Genomic DNA, 23,213 nt, shown 5'->3' with positions numbered 1-23,213 from the left:
CTATACTGGACGCCCGTATTGGCACAGAATAAATAAGTAACACTTTATTGTACAGAAAAGAGGAATAAAGTACATCAGATAGAACATAAATATATAGTACAAGACAAGGGCGAACTTATCCCTAAGAGGGATCTCTTCCAGTTAACCTGTAGGTACCTAAGGAGTAATTAATAAAGGAGTAATCATAATATGTAGTACTATGTACAGAAGGTTCACTCTCTAACAAAACGCGTCTATTACGAGAGATATGACCGCAAGGTGGCGCAAGCAGGCGTCCGTTCCGTAGCGGTGCGCGGCAACCACTACTACTAGACACCAAAATTGGCGTGGGCCGCATGTACTTGTAGCGACGCGACTAAATCGCGGAGTGAGCCACAACTGGTATTGGTAAAGTTATATGACTCACTTGGCATAAGCCTTCTCCAGCAAGGCGTTCCAGAACTCATTGGTCTCGGAAGAGTGGAGGGACACCAGTTTGTCACGGTAGGTAGGCAGCCGGTCGTCGATCACTACGTCCACCCATCGCCCGTATTGGTAGTTATATGACTCACTTGGCATAAGCCTTCTCCAGCAAGGCGCTCCAGAACTCATTGGTCTCGGAAGAGTGGAGGAACACCAGCTTGCCACGGTAGGTAGGAAGCCGGTCGTCGACCACTACGTCCACCCATCGCCCGTATTGGTAGTTATATGACTCACTTGGCATAAGCCTTCTCCAGCAAGGCGCTCCAGAACTCATTGGTCTCGGAAGAGTGGAGGAACATCAGCTTGCCACGGTAGGTAGGAAGCCGGTCGTCGATCACTACGTCCATCGCCCGTATTGGTAGTTATATGACTCACTTGGCATAAGCCTTCTCCAGCAAGGCGCTCCAGAACTCATTGGTCTCGGAAGAGTGGAGGAACATCAGCTTGCCACGGTAGGTAGGAAGCCGGTCGTCGATCACTACGTCCATCGCCCGTATTGGTAGTTATATGACTCACTTGGCATAAGCCTTCTCCAGCAAGGCGCTCCAGAACTCATTGGTCTCGGAAGAGTGGAGGAACACCAGCTTGCCACGATAGGTAGGAAGCCGGTCGTCGATCACTACGTCCACCCATCGCCCATATTGCCAAAAACTGGGGAACAAAATATAATGATAAACATAAAACTTTACGGGCCTGATTTAGTTAAATTATATTTTATCCCTTTCTTACAAATACATAAGTCAAAATGACAGATAAAGACAAACGATTCATAGCTAATTCAGGCGAGTAACGCGTTTATGAATAACGCCATGAGTGTTGTGCGTAATTTTGTACATTTTTCAATGGACTGCTGATTTTGAAGGAGTTTTACTACTATTCAATAAAACTACATATTACTAGTCTCTATCTTTAGGTATTTAAATATTAAAAAAGTAAACAAAATCCTCCTTAAGCCACTTGATGGTAGATGAGAACATTACACGATCAAATAATGTAGATTATAGTCAGGTCGTTCAGTGACAGATCCAGGCGGTTTTGTATTTGGTTGGTTAACCAATAAATGTTATAACTACCCGAAAATGTAAAAAATATTTGTTTACTTTTATTTAATACCTATGATACAGAGTATAGTGGCTGTGTGAGCTGAAAGCCTCATGAACTGTTCACGAAAATTGGCTAAGAAATATGACCTGTAGACAACAGCCGACACCAGAAACCATTTTTACTTAAGTTGAAACGGAGACTTAGCTCCATCAAGAATGCATGAGCAATATGAGCATGTATGAGTATTCACGTGACATAACCTTCAATGTGGAAGTACGAACTATTTCTTTGGCATATATAGCCGGTCAAACCAGTTTGTCAGTAGAAAAAGGCGCGAAATTTAAATTTTCTATAGAGGTTAATACTTAGCGTCTCCATTTTTTTAATATGCCGCTCTTTTCTACTGACAGAAATGTCTTGACAGAGTATAAATACTAACCGGAAATGGAAGACACCAGCATACTCTTCCTCGAAGCTCTGGTCATCTGGTACAACTTGGAAGAACAATCTAAAAATAAAAAAAAGAACGCATTAAAATTGATTGCATATAGGGATAGAAAAAGTTGAAATTAGGTCGAATTCAGCAAGGGACTGAAGACACCCAATGAAGGGTACACTATCAAATATCGATGTTCTAATTTTTTTTATTCATTCATTTGCTGATTTATTTGTCCGAATGTTTTTACTAAAGGTTTATTTTTCTGAGCATTTGGCAAAGGCGTATTATAAGCAATTTGGTAAGAATATGTTTGATTACTGACCGTATTTAAAATCGAATGGTTCCCAAATAGAAACGCAAGCGGAAAAACAAAATAGTCAAACATTTTTCGAAATTTATACTTGTGATTTTTGAAGAGTTTGTTGATCTTTCGATGTACGTTTCGAATATTTCATATGAATGATGTTGGTAATCAGTGTGATAGCTTACTTTCTGTGGAGCGTGAGGTTGGCAACAGCAGCTAACAGCCAGCAGTCGCCCAACTCGCCTTGCTGGACGTCGAAGCGGCTGTAGCCTTCCACGAGCAGTTGAGGGTCGTCGCATATTACATATGAATGATGTTGGTAATAAGTGTGATAACGGCTTACTTTCTGTGGAGCGTGAGGTTGGCAACAGCGGCTAACAGCCAGCAGTCGCCCAACTCGCCTTGCTGGACGTCGAAGCGGCTGTAGCCTTCTACGAACAGTTGAGGGTCGTCGCATATTTCCTGTAAGCATTACATTAAATTGTCATGGAAAGAATAGTTAGGAGTTCAAGGATAAAAAAAAAATTAAGGGTCGGTTGCACCAAACCGTCTATCACCGTTAGTGTTCGTTAAATTTTATTGGAAGTTTCATAGATCTCTGCTGCGTGACGTTGATCAGTCTGTTAACTGTGGTTGGTGCAACTGGCCCTTAAAGTGGGCAAATTGATCGTGTTTTAACCATGAATGCAAAAGAGACAAATAAATTATAGAAACTTTCTGGTTCTATATAATCCGTAACCCACTTCAATGTAAGACAATATTATATATTTTTCTGGCTGGAAGATACAAAACAGCATTTTTGGGGGACGTGGTGTGTAGTTGCGGCTTAGTATTACTTGGAAATTACTGTGGCTTTAACATACTGGTGGTGATGTTTTGTTTTAAAGGTCCCGACCGGATACGTATACATTAATTTTATAACTAATACCAGGGGTGCGAAACTCCTCCCTTCGAGCAAACTCGGCTCAGCATTGCTCTAAGCAATTATTAGGGTTGACACAACTTAACGTCCATTTGCGCGAAAGAATACATAATTATAGTTCCTATTCTAGACCATACCATAGGTAGCCATAGTTTTCCTTAAACCTGTGCTACTGGGAGTGAATAACGCTTAAATACATTATTAACCATTAACCACATAAAAATAACTGTTACGGCTATACCTACAAATAATGAGTTAGGTATAATACCACGGTATTACATTATCCTTCCTTTGTCGGACTAAAAAGCGAAAAATTAAAATGAAACTAAAACCAATTACCTATGAGGCATTTGTTCTCCGTGTAATTACCTATAAAATGGCACTGACCGCAGTATTTTAAGTATATGAGGCCCTTCAGAAAGACAACGGGAGCGGATCTTTTTAAAAGTCCTGGTAAGTTGCTGGTCCGAAGGAAGATGGTATGTGTGTTATAGTACTTATAGTAGAGAAACATATGTATTATGTACTCACACTCGGCCTAAGCCAGGTTATAGGACGGTCCAAGCGTTCCTGGTAGTACAAACTGCGATCTACAGCCGGGAACTCAGGGTCCTCAAACAGCCTGCCTTCATAAAGGCAGCGGGAGCGGATCTCCTTAAAGTCCTGGTACGTTGCTGGGGGGCGATTTTTGAAATTCGACCGCTCGATTTCGTGCATTTCGTTCAATAACATCTCCGCTACTAGGCATTTAAATTCTACTAATAGAATTGAAAACGAGTGGTCAATACCACTCGATTCCAAATTTATATCGCTCGTATTAAAAAAATTAGCATTTCGCCGTTTTCCACCGATTTTCGAGTGACGAAATCGAGCGATCGAATTTCAAAAATCGCCCCCCTGGTTCGAAGGAAGATGGTATATATGGTAGAGAAACATGTATTATGTACTTACACTCGGCCTAAGCCAGGTTATAGGACGGTCCAAGCGTTCCTTGTAGTACAAACTGCGATCTAGCCGGGAACTCAGGGTCCTCAAACAACCTGCCTTCAGAAAGGCAGCGGGAGCGGATCTCCTTAAAGTCCTGGTACGTTGCTGGTTCGAAGGAATATGGTATATGTGTTATAGTACTTATAGTAGAGAAACATATGTATTATGTACTCACACTCGGCCTAAGCCAGGTTATAGGACGGCCCAAGCGCTCCTTGTAGTACAAACTGCGATCTATAGCCGGGAACTCAGGGTCCTCAAACAGCCTGCCTTCAGAAAGACAGCGGGAGCGGATCTCCTTAAAGTCCTGGTACGTTGCTGGTTCCAAGGAAGATGGTATGTATGTTGTAGTAGAGAAACATGTATTATGTACTTACACTAGGCCTAAGCCAGGTTATAGGACGGTCCAAGCGCTCCTTGTAGTACAAACTGCGATCTATAGCCGGGAACTCAGGGTCCTCAAACAGCCTGCCTTCAGAAAGACAGCGGGAGCGGATCTCCTTAAAGTCCTGGTACGTAGCCGGTCCGAAGGAAGACGGGCGAGTTTCACCGAGCTGCGAAAGAAATAGGGATATTTCATAATGGTGAATATTTTTATAAACAGGTTGAGGCATTGACACGAGAGTCAAGACCAGTTACGAAAGAAATATTATTTCATAATGGACTAATGGTAAATGTTTTTATAACGGACAGATTGAGGAATGACAGTACACGGGAAAGTCAATGAAACGTCAAATGAAAATGTCATTTAAATACGTATTTGTAACTAATCGTAACCAAGTAGATTACTCCTAGGCAAAGACATATGTAACTTCGTATAAGATGAATAAAGTCTAAGGAAAAAACGTGCCTCGGAAATCAAGAAAAAGTCATTCTCGGATAGATGGCGCACACACCTTTAGCCTATACTCGGCTAGATGGCGTGACGACACCGTTTCATATTTAACAATTTTAACACATAGATATCAGTGAATGAACATGGGTCAAAATGATATAAAAATAATAAAATCATTTATCCATATTATTTTTTTTTTTGATAATTTTATACGTTTTCATTTTGAGTTTTAGTCGTGTGTCGATAGATGGCAGTAAATTTACTGTGACTACAAAATTTACTATGACAGGACCCCTCTATACTATCTATTCTCTTTGCTCCTAGGTATAGTGATCAAAGTGCGACATGAAATAGTAGAAATTAAATTAAATGGAGCTAAAAAAATCCATAAGTACTAAATTGTTGCCATGTTGCATTTTACGTCAAAAATGTGTCAGTTACGTAGGAAGTGGCGCCCTCAATAATTTTCTACAATTTCTTGTCGGACTATAGTATAGTCACTATACCAAAGATTCATAGATATTGTATTCGATCTGTAAAGTGTAAGAAAAATTCTTGAATTGCGTTGTTCATTAAATATGCAGTAACTTTGGTTCTCAAAATCGTTTGATAATTCAGTGACCAGAAAATATAGTGCAGAACCCCCTAGTGTTTATTAGATAGCGTGACGAGCGTTCGCGTTTGCGTTATGTCTATTTTTGTATGGGATTTTGAACAGCGCGCCAAGCGGGACGTTATGGAAACTCAAAATCCCATACAAAATGACAACGCAAATCTAACTCAAACTAGCTTATTTGCCACCGACGTGGTCGCACCATAAGGGTTCCTTTTGAACCTTTTTGGTACGTAACCCTAAAAAACAGAAGACGCGATCGATCGGATAAAAATAACTTCAGCCTATATATTTATAAATAAGGTGGGTAAACATAACCATTGTTACTACGTAATGAGATTGGATATTATTAATGTGTTATATTATAAGTGTTATCGATTTATAGATTGTGATCCATTGTTTGAATGTATTATTTAATCACGTTTGATTTTGATGATTAGAGTAAGAGAAATAAACGAATACGACTGAAACTGGTGACCGAAGAGCTGGCGGCTACCTCGCACAACTTATTCAGCATTGCGATACAGCGAGGAAATGCCGCCAGCATCCTTGGTACAATGCCTCAATTTTAGATTTAAGCTAGTAATTAATTTCGTTTAGAGTACCATTGTATATATCTTGTCTGTAAATAAATGATTAATGATTATCACATTGTAAACAAATATTAGGATGTTTAAAAATTAAAAATTCCGTTTAAAATGAAGCCAAATTACGGCTTTTCAAGAACTTAGACACAATTGCAACTCTTCTAGTTTTAAGAAAAAAGGCGGTGAATATAAGAACTTCCACGGTCGCTAGTTCTTCTTTATAGTTTCACGATTTAACACTGCTACTAAATGTGCTTTGTGTTGTAAAGTCTACGTTTGTTTGTCCAACGCAAATAATAAATGACCCCTTGGGTAGTATTTATTTAAAGCAAAGAGGATTTGAAGAAGAGAGTTACTGTCATGGTAAATTATGTAGCTACAGTTCATTTACTGCCATCTTTCGACAGAAGATTAAACCTGTTTGAACGCCATTTGACTTTGATCCTTATTCCTTAACTGATATGTGTTAACTTTTTCACGCCATCTACTCGAGCATAGGCTGAAGGTTGTGGCGCCATCGCTCGAAAACATGGAACCATACCTTTGGCCTATAGTCGAGTAGATGGCGTGAATATTAATATTTAATAAGTTAACACATATCACTTAAAGGATAAGGATCAAAGTCAAATGGCGTTCTAACAGTTTTATGTTCTGTCGAAAGATGGCAGTAAATTTACAGTGGCTACATAATTTACTTTGACAATCCGTCTCTATAGACTTTATTCTCTTTGTTTAAAGGTAGTAGTGTCCAAGAGCGGTGAGCGGTACCTATTGTTCTTTGAAGATTCGAAACAACTTTAATTTTAATAATTCGGTACTTCTTTTTGAAGTTGTTTGGTCGTCCGAGATAAATAAGTTTAGAATTAAATTTCTTTTTTTTATTCCTTGTTAAGATATTTTTCAAATATGAAACAAAATGATGAGACCGGCGTCTTTACGAATCATTTGAAAATGATTATTAAAAATACGCACCCAAAATAACTGCTCGCCCGTAGGCATGCGCATTTTGCTCCCCTTATAAAAGTGTGGCATCCTCAAGTTATTATCCTGACTCGCTTCCACCGAAGACCACTGTTTCTCCACAATCTTTTCTGGTCTATTAGTAAGAACAACTTTAGGCGATCCTAGAGTTGCCTTCTCAAAGACCATAGCTTTATTCCTCGTCACGTTGCTATGCTCGACAACTGTTGATGTTGTTATGCTAATATTTTCTTCTAATTCCTTGTCACTAGGCTGAACAACTTTGGTAGCCCAGAAAGGTTTATAACTAGTCTCCTTCCGAACATTAGATTGTTGGTACGTGAAATCCGAAATTTTCACTTTCTTCTCAAACAGTCTAGAGAAGAAGCCATTGCTTTTTTCAGAAGGATCTTTGGGTTTTCTGCCAAATATTCTTCCAGATTTTGGCGATTTGATGGACACAGATTTTTTCCAAATGCCAACTGCGTTAGAAGTTGCAGCAGTCGCGTAGAAAGCTTTAAGTTGACCAACATCTTTCTTATCAAGCTTCACAAACTCTACTTCTTTGACAGAAGACTTCTTCACGTCAGTACCGTTATACATTTTAGAAACAACTGCTTTTGTTAATGTAGAGTAAAATCATTAAGCAAATCCTATATTTTGGTCAAGGACTGATGATTAATTCAAATGCATTAACGGTTCGGATGTAGGTACTTCTGATATCGGTTTCCGCTATTTATGTATTTTAAATTATTTTCCGAAAATTAATTTTTAAACCGTGCCAATAAGCATAATATCACATATATCACATGTAAAACAATCGCCGTCCTTGGGCGAGTAAATCACAAAATCGATTTCCTTCGTATATTAATAGATTCTCCGTAATTCAAACTAAGTAAAACAGTTTCACAGTTTAAGGCACAATACATTATCCTTTTTTAAAGTTACACTTTAAGGATCAAAATGCCATGTATGTTACAGTTGGCTATTCAGTGGTAACTGGAGTTATTGACTGTCTGTAAAGTTGATAAGCTGGCTATTAAATGTAGTGGTCGCATGTATATTGTGTATGTGTGTGGCGGAAACCCATGGGGAAACTGATAAGGGCGGTCGAGTACCTAGAGGAAGCGCGATTATACAATGTTTATTATTAAACTGAAAATATTAATGTTTACAGGCCTGTGACAGGACAAATAGCCGGTTTGACAATTTTGGACTTGTCAATTTTAACCCGTATATGCCCAAAACTTGTTTTTGCTCCGAACTCCTTACAGGCTCATTCAATTGCTAATTTTAATGAGTAGGAGCGATTTTTATTCAGTGGGTCGAAAATGACCCAATGGGCATATATATTATCATATAGTCTAGCCGTCCATAGGAGTACAAGGACCCTTCTCTGATCGAAATGTTCTTATGCACATGAAGCACAAGGACCCTTCTCTGATGGTAAGCCACATATGACTTATAAATAGATGAGATGATAAACAAATAAGCAGTTCATTTGCAAGCGACAGTTCATTCCACACTTCCACAGTGCAAGGCAGAAAGTTTCTGGAGGAACGCACAGGTTGAGGACTGACAGGTTGTCAGTCTCACAACTCACAACCATTTAGTGGTAGCATTTTTCTGTTACCGGTATTCCGGGTACATTGCATGAACTTTCGCGTTTTGAACACATATACACCACGACCAGTAAAACCTGTATCGAAACATAATACAAATAAGGGTAACAAAATAAATTCGCGATAGACCCGGTTGTAAATGTGAGTTAATATACATTCTCGGTTGTAAAGTTGGCATCAGTTATTGTTTAAATAAGATCCATCGGGTTAAAATGAGGTTATATAATGGAATAGTAGTTTGTATTACAAGGTATCAAAATGATATATTTCCGTGAAGGGCGTACATTGAATCCTGAATGAAGCGATGGATTCTACAATATAATCCCGAACGTAGTGAGGGATTCTAAAGTAGAATCCTGAGCGTATATGAGGGATTCAAGTGTTAACGCCCAAGACGAAATAATTTACATACCGTGTGACACATACTGCTTTTCACATCAACTATGAGGAAATTGTTATGTTCCAAAATATGTATTATTTGACTAAAAAAAATAGTATGCAAGAAAGAAAAAATCGTGTCCTAGAACAGAAAAGTACAACTTTGATCCCTCCTAGCAGGGAAGAAAAGTGCCACTTTGATCCCTCCGAGCGGGGAAGAAAAAGCCCTTTTTCGAATAGGTGATGTGAAAAAGTTATTCTATATTATAGCTTCCACTGGACAATCCAACACCGCAGGGGACGAAACATCCCCATTAAACATCGATGTTATAATTAACACCCGTAGCGCCAACAGACAGAAGCTTTTAAGCTAATACAATTGGAAAGCTCTATGGTTTGAATTAAACCTTTTTATTTATTTTTAAATAGACTGTTGCCGAGTGAACGTGTGGCAAAAAGGTACGTCTTTTTAAATTCAAACTTTTTATGGCTAGGAGAAAAACCTCACTCCTTTAAAAATACAGGGTGATTCAGGAGAAGTGAACTAACTCTTTGGTCGTGGTATCAGCCTATGAACTATGAACGAACGGTTTTGCAAATAAAAAAATCTTATCTTTCATGGTCATAAGAATGCATTCAAACTATCCAATAGTTTATTTACACTCGTAACAATGATAACATATCAATCGCATAATTTTTCGCAATAACAGTGATAACGTACTTTGCTTAGGTCATATTTTAGAGTTCTCAAGGCTGCGCGATAAACGTAATATTAGTCATATTACTCATACTAGTATATATGTACTGTTGTAAGGTACATATTTACCTACCGTATTTGGGCCACAAATATTCATTTTTAACCGACTTCAAACAAAGGAGGAGGTTATCAATACGACCGTATTTTTTTCATGATGATGATCAAAACGGAACTCTTTAACGATGTATAGTTCACTTTGGCGATTTGTCCTCTTGGTTAAGTTTACTACGCCAGTAAGATTTATAAAGAACATTTGTATCAAGGTTTAGTCTGATGATGGATTCCATGAGGGATCGAGAGAACTGCTCAAATCTTATAAGCATACATACTGAGATTTTTGTATTTTCATCAACAAACTTAGCATTTACATAATTTGTATAATTAAAAAGTGCCATTTGATAAAGTTTAACTGCTGATGAAGACTTGAAGTCGGTTTTTTTTAAAGATTAATGATTATTAACAGTTATTCTAATTTGGCTAATAAGTATAGTGCAATAAGAATAAACCAGTTTCATGTGGTCATTATTACTCATTATCCCACAAAACAAATTACACTTAATAGGCATGTCCAGTACCTGCATTTTACAGACACAACACAGGTACTGATTTGAATGATTTTCATACAATTTGGGCATTGCCCATATAAAAATCGTATCTGTATCGTACAGTCAAGTGTAAAAATATGGGTGCACAAATCATACTCAAAAATATGTCCCATAGCTGTTGTCAGCGAATTAAGAACTATGGAACATTAAGCCGTGTCAAGTTTCATGCTTCCTGATGAAATTTGATTAGGGTTCGGAGCAATACCATTACGTCACTATAGACAATTACAGGTACATGTTAAACATGCTATATTGCATATTACTCAAAAGAACTCCCTCTTAGTCATCATTCGCTTGCCCTTGTTCCATTTACTTGGGGTCGGCGCAGCATGTCTTTTTCTTCCATACCTCTTTGTCGCCCGTCATCTCATCATTCACTTGCGTTCGTTTCATATCATCTCTCACACATCCCAATAACTCGCTCTTAGTATACATTATAAAAAGTTATCCCTAAAGTATCGGAAGCTGAGGTCATTTGCCTCACGTCTAGACTGCACTAACAGCATTGTCTAGACGAATTTTGGGGGAGATTTTAATGCATCAGGTGTTGTAAGGGTAACTTGTGTTTTCACAAATTGTTATTAGCTTGCAGCATAGTTAATTACCTATTATACTAGCCAGCGATCGCGACTTTGCGTAAATGTATTTAAAAAAGTTAAACCTCATTTTCAGCCCCTTAGGGGTTCTTAGTGGAGTGCTACAACATTTGAAGAATATGTTTCAATTTCGAAGTCTGATCCTGGCATTTAACGGTTTAGGCATTGCGTTTTATGACAATACTTATACGTTAAATAACGGAACTTCTAAGAAACAAATTTCCACAACAACAAAAATGTGATAAATTGTCAACAAAGACATCACATCAAAGATAAACGGCACATTAATGCCAGCAGAAAATGTTATTGTGTCAGTGCCAACGCGACTAACTGATATGCATCACAGAATTCACAGATACAACGAAAGATCTGACGATTCGTAACCCTTATTCCAACGAAATAAGTTCCACCGAAAAGGGTTGCTGCTAGTATAATGAAGCCGGGATAAACCCGCAGAATTTTTACCCATGTATTCCTGATATTTAGAGACTAAAATGTCGGATAATGTTTTCTAGATTCTGTTTAGTTTCAGAGGTAATGACAATGCTTTTTCATTCGAAGGGGCTATATAAGGGACTCAAAACCCAAACGCATTTTACTACATGAACAATTTTAGGGTCCCTATCTAAACCTATTAGGATAGACTTCCAGCACCAGAATTTTCATTCGAACCTGACAAATTTACTGGTTAACGTTTGTACATACATCCTAACCAAGGCTCAGAACCGGTTTTTTCTTCATACAAAAAATACCGGTATTATTACGTTCTTTTTCGCTCTTTGTTTTATTATTTTATTTTAAATGGGACAATCTATTATAATAATAATACGAAGTTGTTACCTAAATACATGATTCAGTCCTACGTAAAGAGCATAAAATAATTAAAAATATTAGGCTATTTCGGAGTGTTGAAAAAAACCGGTTCCGAGCCTTGATCCTAACATCACTAGCCAATTTTGAATCTAAGTACTCGTAATTAATTCCAAGAACCAATATTTGTTGCCAGATCCAAAATCAACAAAAGCTGTTGTACTGAAGCAGATTAATGTTGGCAAGCGCAATCAAATGATTTTAGAATCGTTCGGTGTCGTAAAAGCGCCTGCTTGGACCATTTCAAACAGATTGATGTAATGTTGGGTTTAACCGGGTTTTCCACTTAAATATTTGGAAAATAGTGTACAAGTAGAAATTTTTCCGTAAAATCTGTCTGGCAGATGTGTCTAAAGAAAAATCTGTCAATATCTGCTCAAAAGTTTTGACGATACAATGACATACGAGTAGACTGCTATATTTTTATTTTAACTATCATAACCACCATAACATCACACACCATCACATCACACAGACTACTTCATGTAGAAATAAAATCTGTCTGGCAGATGTGTCTAAAGAAAAATCTGTCAAAATCTGCTCAAAAGTTTTGACGATACAATGACATACGAGTAGACTGCTATAATTTTATTTTAACTATCATAACCGCCATAACCCTTTCCTCAGCAGTAAGGTAAAAATATTTGTGCTTTAGTGTCGATGTCGACCATGACCAAAACGTTTTAACACAAAAAAACTTACTATCTTTAATGTCCTGTAAAAGCGACCATGACTCGAAAACATTTCAAAGATAAGACAAAGGAACATTAATGACCATTTAAACTTGATTTACATTTACAGTAGGTTAAGGAGACTAAATGTTAATTTAAGTGTCCATTCGAAAAATTTAGGTTTGATTTGAAGTGTCTATACAAGCATTGTTAAGTCTAGGAATTTGGTAACAATAGATTTGTTTTGCACTTTTGCAGTCATATGTCAAGGCTTTGTTTTTGCTTGTGATTTTGTGTAGACTGTGAAATATTTGCGAATATGTAATTAACAACAGAGACATCCGACCTTCTAAACGTGGAGTACCTATGTGTATTGTGATTGTGTACAGTCACCTGCAATAATATGTTATTCTTCGAAGCCGCAAAAATATATGTGACACGCTCTTAGGGCTCTACAAATAAGATCGTGTCAGATATTTTTGCGGGTTTCGTTGTGTAACATGTTATTGCAGGTGACTGTACAAACGCAAGAGCTAGGAGCGACGAAAGAGCTTGTAGACGGTCGTACCTGATAGACGGTCTTCTTGGTTTTCGGTCTAACGGTTTTTTTAAATACATACATATTTGGATAATTTTGAAAACTTTAGAATGCCGGACAAGGTCCAAAAACTTTTTGACAAGAATCTCACCTGATTTCACATGTAATCCCCCGATTGCAAGAACTTGGCAGACTGACAAAATCTATTTGGAAACCTACTAATGAGTGTCAGGTATAAGAACTACGAGTGGTTAATGAGTGTATCGCATGATTCAAAGGACTCGAATATCGAAAAATAAGTAGATTTTTTCGAAATATAATAACTTGCCAACTAAACTAAATTTCAGGAAACATTTACTGATTCGGGCGAGTCTCGAACTCCAACCACTGACTGCCAACCACTGACTAACAGGCCGCCGGACGATATCGGCCTGTCAGTTGTTTGGAGCTGTCAATTTTTTGTTCTAACTGGCAGGCCGATATCGTCCGGCTGCCTGTTAGTCAGTGGTCGGCTTTAGAAATGTAATAAGGTGCATTGGGGTAACTTAGACAAATTTTGAAAATCAGTAAGACCTACATAACTAGAAGCAATTCTTACTTTAGCAACACTAACGCTACTGCAACGCTTATCAAGGCATCTAGCTTACTGGTGATTTTCGAAATTATCCCGCTTTTAAAGTTACCCCAATTCCAAAAGCACCGACATAGCCCACCGGATTAGCAATTGCACGCAGAGAAGATGGCCGATGGGGTCGAAAAGTGCTCGAGTGGAGACCGCGGACTAGCAAGAGCAGCGTAGGACGTCCAGCCACAAGATGGACAGACGACCTTGTTAAGCTCGCCGGAAGACGCTGGATGCGGGTCGCTTCCAACCGGTACGTATGGAGGTCCAAGGGGGAGGCCTATGTTCAACAGTGGACGCGTTCTTATGGCTGAGATGATGATGCGTCCATATTTAAAATGGCCGATTTTGTTTTGAGTTCATAGATCGATGAATCCAGCAACATAAAAACTAGTTTGATGTATTCAAAAGGTACTTAAATACAAAATACAGTACGTAGCGGCCCCCTTTTTTAAACATCTATCGTTAAATTTCGTTATCTTTATCGTTAAATCGTTTATAGTTTAGTCCAATCCACTATTTTATAAAAATTGGTATTAGGTAAAGAAGTTGCGCGGAAATTTTGTCGTAGTGAGTAACTGTGTATGTGACTAAACTAGTTTATATATAAAACTTACACTTGTTTAACATAATATTAATAAGCTACATGCAGCCAAGCCTTCACCAAAATTGTCGTTTGACAATTACGTTAGCGACTGTGTAGTCTGCGGCGGGCTTAAATATATATTTTCATTTTACACGACTGCTCAAACAAGCAATCCTGGAGTAAAATCACATTTCTAAACCCCATTTTAGTGCAATAAATTCTTATATAACTAATAGACGAAAATTTGAGTTGCATATAGCGTGTAGCGTTGCTAAGGTTGGCTTCAAATTGATGCAATTGAGCGGAAGATGACATTGAGGTCACTTCAGTTAGGAATGTTAGGATTACTACTGGGGTTCTAGAATATTTCAGTGATGTATATGTATATGTTCGTGATTTTATTTTTAATCGTATGGCTATATAGTCACATTAAAAGACTTGTCCTATCAGCTATTATTGGAGTGTATTTTATTCGATTATATTTTTATTTAAACTCTATCAAATAATATTAACTCTACACCGGAAAACCTTACAAGAAAATGTCAAATGGAAAAAACCTTGAGTCATATGGCTTTGTTGTTTAGAGTTAACTAATTGCCTTAGCTACTACAGTAAATAATGCATTCACAAAGTAGACCTACCGATGAGCAACATTACACCAGTATATGTCACGTTTCAGACTACGCATAGTTATTATGAGGTTAGGGGTCAAACTATACTAGATACGACCTCTCAAATTATTACAAAACATTTGGTAAACTGACAGTGCGCGACCGATTGGCGTGGGAAGATCGGAGCTGAAAAAGATTGAAACAAAAGGTCGTATCTTTATATGAGATTAATATGGAGAATGGACTTTGTTTAGCGCATGTAATCGTAACAATATGACGTCACGATAGAACCAATTTAGACGCTCGATTCAAGTACTTGAATTCTGCGGGTTTATCCTCGTCGAGATAATGGTATTTCTCTACTCAATTGAATGCGTTGTATAGGATGCCATTGGCGCTGCGGCGAATGCATTTTGACTTTATTCTATTATTTAGTATGAAATACAACACATACTACTGCAAACAATGCACCGTATTGATGTAAGAAATTATTAATACAAAATATCTTCCTAGCTGGGCCTTTCCGAATAGATAGGATCTGGATATCTTTAAATCATGACTAAATCATTTTGTTTAGGCAAGTGCATAGCATCGCATACATAAACTGCTAAAATTATAACCGTTTTCTTGACCTCGCTATCGCTATAGTCAGATAAAAAAGCATTTGCTAAATTTGTTTAGTTATTGCCGCCTACTACTAAAGTTATGAATATGATAAATGATTAAGACCGCGAGTCGAGTTTGAAACGTTCTCAATCTGTTTTATAAGGCCACGATCTAAGGAGTGTAGTGTCAAGGCTGTACCTTAAACATTATCCGAGATTTTACACGGAAAATACCTTAAAACTAATTGTCTGGGCCAAAAGAATAACGTCTTTAGTTTTTTCTGGCGAGGTGTGTTTGTTGCGGACTGTACTTTTTTGAGAATAATCACTCCGAAAGCCCAAATTTTTTTCTTTATCTTCTCTAAGCATAGGTAGGATCTGCGAGGATGCGTCCTATGGAGCCCTCTGTTGTGCATAGTCCGACAACTACTTGCCCAGATTTTATACACTACGTGGTGGCATATTTTGGGCCCATTCTGCAGGTACCTATAACGATCTTGCTGTGAACTTGACAATAAGAAAAGACAGATCACAATGTCAACAAACTGAGTGGGCGTGTCAAAGCTAAGGTCGAAGACATGTACCGCCTTATTGAACATGTTTGATTGCATAATTAAATACTTAGCTGCCCACACGCGGTTCATCTAATTATTGGGTCCAAAAAATAGGCTCAGGGGCCCGTTTCTCAAAAGCTTGTAACTTGTAATACAAGTGGAAGTCCCTTTCTAACAAAAGCTGTCAAAAAGTGACATCCGCTTGTATTACAAGCTTTTGAGAAACGGGCCCCAGGTGCTAAAATGCTTAATAATATCATAGACCTATATAATAGGGACAAGACATATTGTTCTATACGTACAATTGCTTATAGAAATAGCACCCATTTTGACGGCACACACATAAATATATATCTATCTCGTTTTTACTCAGCACTGTAACCCTTAGCAAAAAAAGATGACAGTATTTCAGTACGTACATAAAGTGTTCCATGAAAATACGTAAATACCTAATGCGGCCGAAAATCCGCCATGTTTAGTCACCCAAATGTCATTGTCTGTCAGTTCAGCCGGTACTTGTCCTGTCAAAAAGTCGTGGTGAAAATTAAAATTATTAATTATCTTTCAATATTTTGCTTGTGATTGAAAATAATTGAAGCCAAATGTGAATAATTACGTCGCGAATATGCCAGTGTGTAGTGTATTAGGGTGCGGCATAAGAAAACCACCAAATCAGCCATCTTTAACCATACACAGGTACGCTATAATTTACATGAAAAATATTGGTTATTGTTAATGTTCCTGGGAAATTTAAGGATGTTTCACATTATAAATAGCAAGGTTCTTCTGTGCAGTTATAGATCATGAAGTGATTGGATTTATTTAACTATATTTTTACGCTTAAATAATGTAAACATTTCAGCTAGGGTTGTACTTTATTTATCGACTTTGATATCGATATATTATGATTGCCTATTTATATTTTCTTATTTTATTATGCTACCCCGCTTCAAACCAACTAAATTATCTTAATTTAATAATTAAATCATTTTTTATAGGTTACCAAGAAATGAACATAAAAAGAAAGACTGGCTGGAGATGGAGACCCTGACCGACTCTCGGGAGCACTCGGGTAACTCGGGTCCGTGGGGTCGTTACTCCACAAGCTGCCCTGCGGGCTTTTTTATATCATTATTATAGTTTTTTTATAGTTTTATAGTTATTCGACATTAAGAGACCATATACATATAGTTGTAATTTATAAAATGGTTAATGTATTGTTATTATTTTTGCTTGTATGTAAATTCAATGTTGACGTATAAAAATGCCCTTGTGGCCTATTTGCTGAATAAATGTTGAAGAAGTTGAAGAGCGGAAGTCATTCCTTATTTTTGTAATAAAAAAAATGTTCTGAAGGTGTTTTGTTTTTTTTTCACCCGTCCCTTAATAAGCTTGAATTTTGTATCGCTCTCACTTATAGATATGGCGCACCAAGGTCGAGGTGCAGTGCGGTAGTGTGTTACAGACTTTAGGGTTAACAACACAACGAAATTGATTGTAATAGAGAGGTAAAGTCCAAGAAAAACACGTACACTTATTCTGACATCCAAAACAGATGGCGCTGTACTGCGCCATGTGTTTTGCGGTCACTAAGTTGTCAAACGTCAACTTTTGAAAATCAGAGTTACCGCAAAAATCGCAATATGTATTGAGTAGTACAGCGTCATCTGGTTTACCTGTCAAATTTGAAGCACGAAATTGTCCTAGACTCCACACATCTTACTCAATCAAAGTATCTTTTCACATAACAATATACTAATAAAGAATTTTTATTTATTTACTTACTTGCTATTAAAACATAAACTCCACAAATAATACATACTTAGTATTTTAAATAAAATGAGCCGAACACGTTAAAAAGTTATCGATGTATCGATAAAACCTAGTAGCAGTAAAAATCTTCTGGGCAGCACTAAAACCGCCATGTTTTGTTCCCGGATGACGTCACACTGGCACGCATTTTTCGTTGACGTTTCACTTCCATAGGTTTCATATTTCAGTGAATAATATGAACATTACAGGATCATCAATTCATCATAGACAAAATAATTTACCGTAAAAAAAATATTTACTCTATGGTCTTTTAAAAAAAGTTACATACCACTTTATAATTCTTGATGCTCGGCAAGAACCTCTTCTGCTCCACCTCTTTCTTCTGAAACACCTCGTTGATGATGTTCCCCAGGGCCTGGGCGCCATATTGGAGCAAAGCCTGCCCCCCCTGGTTCAGTAACTGCCGCCCCGCGCCTTGTAAAAGCGCGCCAAAATCTCCGCCATTCTGACCCGCCATTTTGATGGCGAGGTCTTTTTACGTGCACACTTCACTTTAGTTGCGTTTAGTATTCGCTACGACATTTTTGCTGTAGAAAAAAGTTATAGTTTTTGATTTACTTATGTCATTTAAAATGTAAATTTTCCTGTTGTGCCTGTGGTTATAATTTAACAAAATATAGTCAGGCCGGCTAAGTGTATCTTATAATTTTAAATTAAGTATAAAGAAACTTAAAACTTTTTTTCATAAGCTTTAGGGTATACATTTTATAAATTGACATATTTAAAATCAGACATGCAAGACTAGATACCCAGGCTAAACACAATTTTTCCTCTTTCTTCACTCACAGTTGGCTGGCCCAAGTACAAATTTTCCTATTGTGACCTCTTAATACTATTATAGTTCGTTTTTTTTTGCATTAGAAAAAAGGGTAAACAATCTTATGTGTTTTTTATAGAAAAACACTTGTAAAATAAGTCACGGCAAATATATAATAATTATGAATCATATACGATTATTTACATTCTTTTGCGTTCATAAGTAATGGTTAATGATTTTTAAAAAGCGTTTTTCAATTAAAAGACACGTCAAGATCGCGTAGTCTTTTTCTGACGCTAAAAAAAAACGAATAAAAAAAACTGAATATATTTTATCAGTTCACCTAGCATTAACACATCATTTTTTATTGCATTTTATAAACAAAAAAAAAAACCTATTTTTTAAATAAAGTCACTGAATTCACATCATACACGTCGGTATAAATGTAAGAACACTTCAACACTACTAATATAAGAAGTTGTGGGCATGTTCAATGACCATGATGTTTATTACAGGTTGTAGTCATGACATCATGAGTGAGGTGTGCTAATTGTGTACCCGTAAATTTGTTAAAATACCATTTGTTAACGTTACGTCAAGCTTTGTTATTGGTTATTGATTAGTGTTTTGGTATGTTTGAGAACAAGTTTATTTTAACTTGCAAATGTATTATTAATTTGCTATGTCTATATTTTAAAGCTATGACACACTATGGAAGTTGTAAATAATTAGGACTTTTAAATGGAGGCACAATTTAAACTTTCTTTATTTTTCAAAATTAATCATTACGAAATTACTCTAGCTGTGTACTCTCCTATCTTTTTAGTGTTCCATTACCCGAAGGGTAAAAAAGGGATCCTATTACTAAGACGTGATGTGGTGTTGGAGGAGAATGTTGCGCATACCGTGGACAGCAAAACGAACCAACAAATCCATTCTCAACCAACTCAGGATCAAATCCAGACTATCCACAATCTGTTACCAACGAGTCCTGGGCTATTTTGGACATATTGCTCGAAGGCAGCCAGATAACCTGGAAAAACTGGTTGTGTGTGGAAACATGGATGGCAAGAGGCCGAGAGGACGGTCACCCACCCGTTGGTCCGATCAAGTAAGGAACATTACAGGACTTACTGTCACTACTGCCCATAGACAAGCCGAAGACAGGGTGAAATGGAAGCAGCTCGTCGAGGCCTCGGTGAAGGCATTTCAAGACAGGCGCGACCTTCAGTAATGAAGAAGAAGAAGAGATTACTAAGACACCACTGTCCGTCTGTCTGTCATGGACATTACTCTAGCTGTGTACTTTACCTATCTTTTTAGTGTTCCATACCCAAAGGGTAAAAAAGGGATCCTATTACTAAGACACCACTGTCCGTCTGTCTGTCATGGAAATGACTCTAGCTGTGTACTTTACCTATCTTTTTAGGGTTCTGTAGCCAAAGGGTAAAAAAGGGACCCTGTTATTAAGACTCCACTGTCCGTCTGTCTGTCACCAGGCTATATCTCATGATTCATGAACCATGATAGTATGTATTGTATAGGTATTTCTGTTGCCGCTATAACAACAAATACTAAAAATAGAATAAAATATATATTTAAGTGGGGCTCCCGTACACCAAACGTGATTTTTTTTGCCGTTTTTTGCGTAATGGTACGGTACCCTTCGTGCGCGAGTCTCCGCACTTGGCCGGTTTTTTATCACTCATGACAGACCTCCAAGCACCATGTAATATAGATAAGATAAAAAGGAATTAGGACATGAGTAAGTTTGTCATTATCGTCTATCAAGTGTCCATCACTTATCTCTCTTGATCCCAGGCATTGATAAAATTATCAAGCATTACTTGTGTTTACAAAATGATTCATTCAAATATCAACCTTATTTTCAGGAATGAAGGTAAAAAATTGTAAAATAGTTTATTCCTTCTGATGATACAAGAGGATACTGTAAATAAATAAACAATCTGGATAAACCATAATGCTAGTGTCAGTTTCTTTTTTCAACTGGACTATGAATACAGTTAAGGAATATGATTTATCCTCATAAGTGGGGACTTATGAGGATAAATCATATTCCTTCTAGTATGCGGGGGCATACTTGTACATGCAAGCCACAAAAGTGCATACCCATTTTATGAATGAATTATATTCATATCAACAGCTTCAATTCCAGTTCTGAGCTCTAGAAAAAGAAAGTTCTAAATCCAAAAATGCAATAATTGCCCTGGATCTTAGGAGGATATTTAAGTGAAAATGATAACTGTCATTATAAGTCACTAGAGGTGTCATATTAATGTCTTTGTTGTCACAAAGGTGCAAAATTGTACAGTCAGCTGCAGGGAAAAGGTACCCCCCTGCATAACGAAACTGCTTTTGGAAAGTAAAGAAAGCGAATTAAACTAACATTTTTCTACTATGATCTTCTATTTATTATGGGTAATCAAATATACTGTTACTGTCTGTATTTCGGGGCCCCCGGCGGATGGGGGCTCTGGGCATGGGCCCCGTGTGCCCTTATGGTAAAGACGGTACTGCAGGGAGGGTAGCTTTTCTCTACACCTGAATTCCTTGGCCATACATTCCCCAAGTTTGGATTCAGTGTCACTTAGCAAAGCTTATCTTGGTGTTTAGGGATCATACATACAGTCAACGGTAAAAATATGGGTGTACAAATCATTTCAAAAATATGTCCCATAACTCTATGTCAGTGAATTAAGAACTATGGGACATATTTTTGAGTAAGTTGTCTACACCCATATTTTTACCGATGACTGTACAACCATTTGTGCAAGCCGTGTCACAGAAATAAAGGTTGTTTGACCACACAGTCAAGGTTAGAGATATTTTCACAAAGTAGAGTAAAATAGCACCATTATTAATGTTCATTACCATCCTTGTAGTTTATGGTTCAGTATAAATAATAGTTAGGTGTGGCATTGGCTACACAAAGTGCCTTAATTTAAACTAGCATGCCAAAATGCCATCCATATTACAGTTAGGGAATTAGAAAGAATAACATTATAAACCAATTAGAATATTGTTTACTAATGAGTTAGAAATTGTGTATATAAAAATATGCAATACAATTGCAGGTATACAATACTCATTATGTTAACTAGATGGTAGTTTTTTACCACGTTTTTGAGAGAGAGAGAGAGAGAGAGAGAAAAAGATGGTATTTTGTAACGTAGGATAGAAGAAAAGAAACTTTTCCATCTAGGTTATCCAATACAAGTTTTGATTTTGAAGTCTAACCTAAATATGTCTTCGGATAACTATGGAAAATTAACTAATACAGTCCATTAATAGAATAATAGCTTTGGGGCATGCTTGGGTAAAGCGAACGAGATGAAAACCATGAAAATTCACTCATACGTTAAATTAGGTCAATAGAACATTATACCGTTTTATACACTCAATTCATCACATGCTACTGCATTCATGATATTGTTCGATTTAGATATGGCTACAAATAACTTATTTGCCACTAATTTAACCGAGTGAGGTCATCAATGAGAAAAATATAAGTACCAAACAAATTTGATGGAAGAATGTTGAAGACACGAACTTTTATAAAATATGGAGCACACACTTTCAATTCAAGCACAACAGGAAAATTTACACATTTTTAAGTACACAATTAAACCAATAAACCATTTAATATACGCAGAAATACCGCAGATTTGTTTAAAACGACACAATCACAGCACGCACCGAAAAATCTCCGAAGGAAGTGACAGCTGGTTAACCGCTTGAGTTAAGAAGCTTTGTAATGTTGGCACGATGAACCTTATGCATGATTCACATAATTTGGGAGGATTATACGGTAAATTCTTGCCAGTACCAAGAATGACGTAATCCACCGGGCGGTGAGCTAGCGAGACATTAAACATGTTTATTTGAGTTTTATTTATACTTCTGGTTTTCATTAAATTAAACTAGTTCGATCAAATTAGTTATGAAAGGTCAGCTGCAGGAATAATATTTTTTGATAAATAGGTAGTACCGTGACCATGACATTGAATGGAAATATAGGTAGGTATGTAGGTAACCTTTTTTCAGAATGACCTTAAATTAAGGCGGTAATTACAAAGTGATGTAACTTAGCAATTGCGAAAAACAGTTCCTAATGTTAACCGTTCGTCAGCGTATCGCACGTTTTTTTAATGGCATAGGTATAGTATAGAAGTTTAGTATAATAGTAGATTGACACAAGGGAGTAAAGTGACATACTGAACAAAGCACAGGATTATATAATAGAATCCCAAGAGTAGCGAGTGATATAGTGTTTTAGAACAGAAAAGTGCCACTTTTATCCCTCCTGGCAGGAAATAAAAAGCCCTGCAGAGGGGGTCAGTCATCTCTGAAACTGCCTGTTCAATCCCAATAGTTTAAAGGTAAACATTTTTGGCAATAAACTGATTTGAAATAAGTACTAAAGGCCGCGAAAAC

At 37.2% G+C, this 23,213-nt stretch overlaps 1 protein-coding gene across 4 annotated transcripts in view; it reads right to left on the bottom strand.

The window, feature by feature from the left end:
• The window catches only part of LOC134801815 (calpain-B), a 54,869-nt gene extending 32,381 nt beyond the window's left edge, over positions 1–22,488 (bottom strand). Inside the window, exons 1-6 of one of the 4 annotated variants that reach the window (XM_063774442.1) lie at positions 22,416–22,488; positions 18,270–18,528; positions 4,536–4,712; positions 2,593–2,711; positions 1,946–2,014; positions 979–1,113 (exon numbers count right to left, since the gene is read on the bottom strand). In XM_063774442.1, coding sequence (XP_063630512.1) covers positions 979–1,113; positions 1,946–2,014; positions 2,593–2,711; positions 4,536–4,712; positions 18,270–18,458 — 689 coding nt within the window. In that variant the 5' untranslated portion in view covers positions 18,459–18,528; positions 22,416–22,488. Of the gene's footprint in view, positions 1–551; positions 794–978; positions 1,114–1,945; positions 2,015–2,592; positions 2,712–4,535; positions 4,713–18,269; positions 18,529–22,415 lie in introns of those variants that run through there. The other 3 variants (XM_063774441.1, XM_063774440.1, XM_063774439.1) reach the window with 3 other exon arrangements.
• Between the last annotated feature and the right edge of the window lie 725 nt (positions 22,489–23,213).

Source organism: Cydia splendana, chromosome 23, assembly GCF_910591565.1.
Source record: "Cydia splendana chromosome 23, ilCydSple1.2, whole genome shotgun sequence".
NCBI lineage: Eukaryota > Metazoa > Arthropoda > Insecta > Lepidoptera > Tortricidae > Cydia > Cydia splendana.
This window is presented reverse-complemented; position numbering and strand designations above follow the sequence as displayed.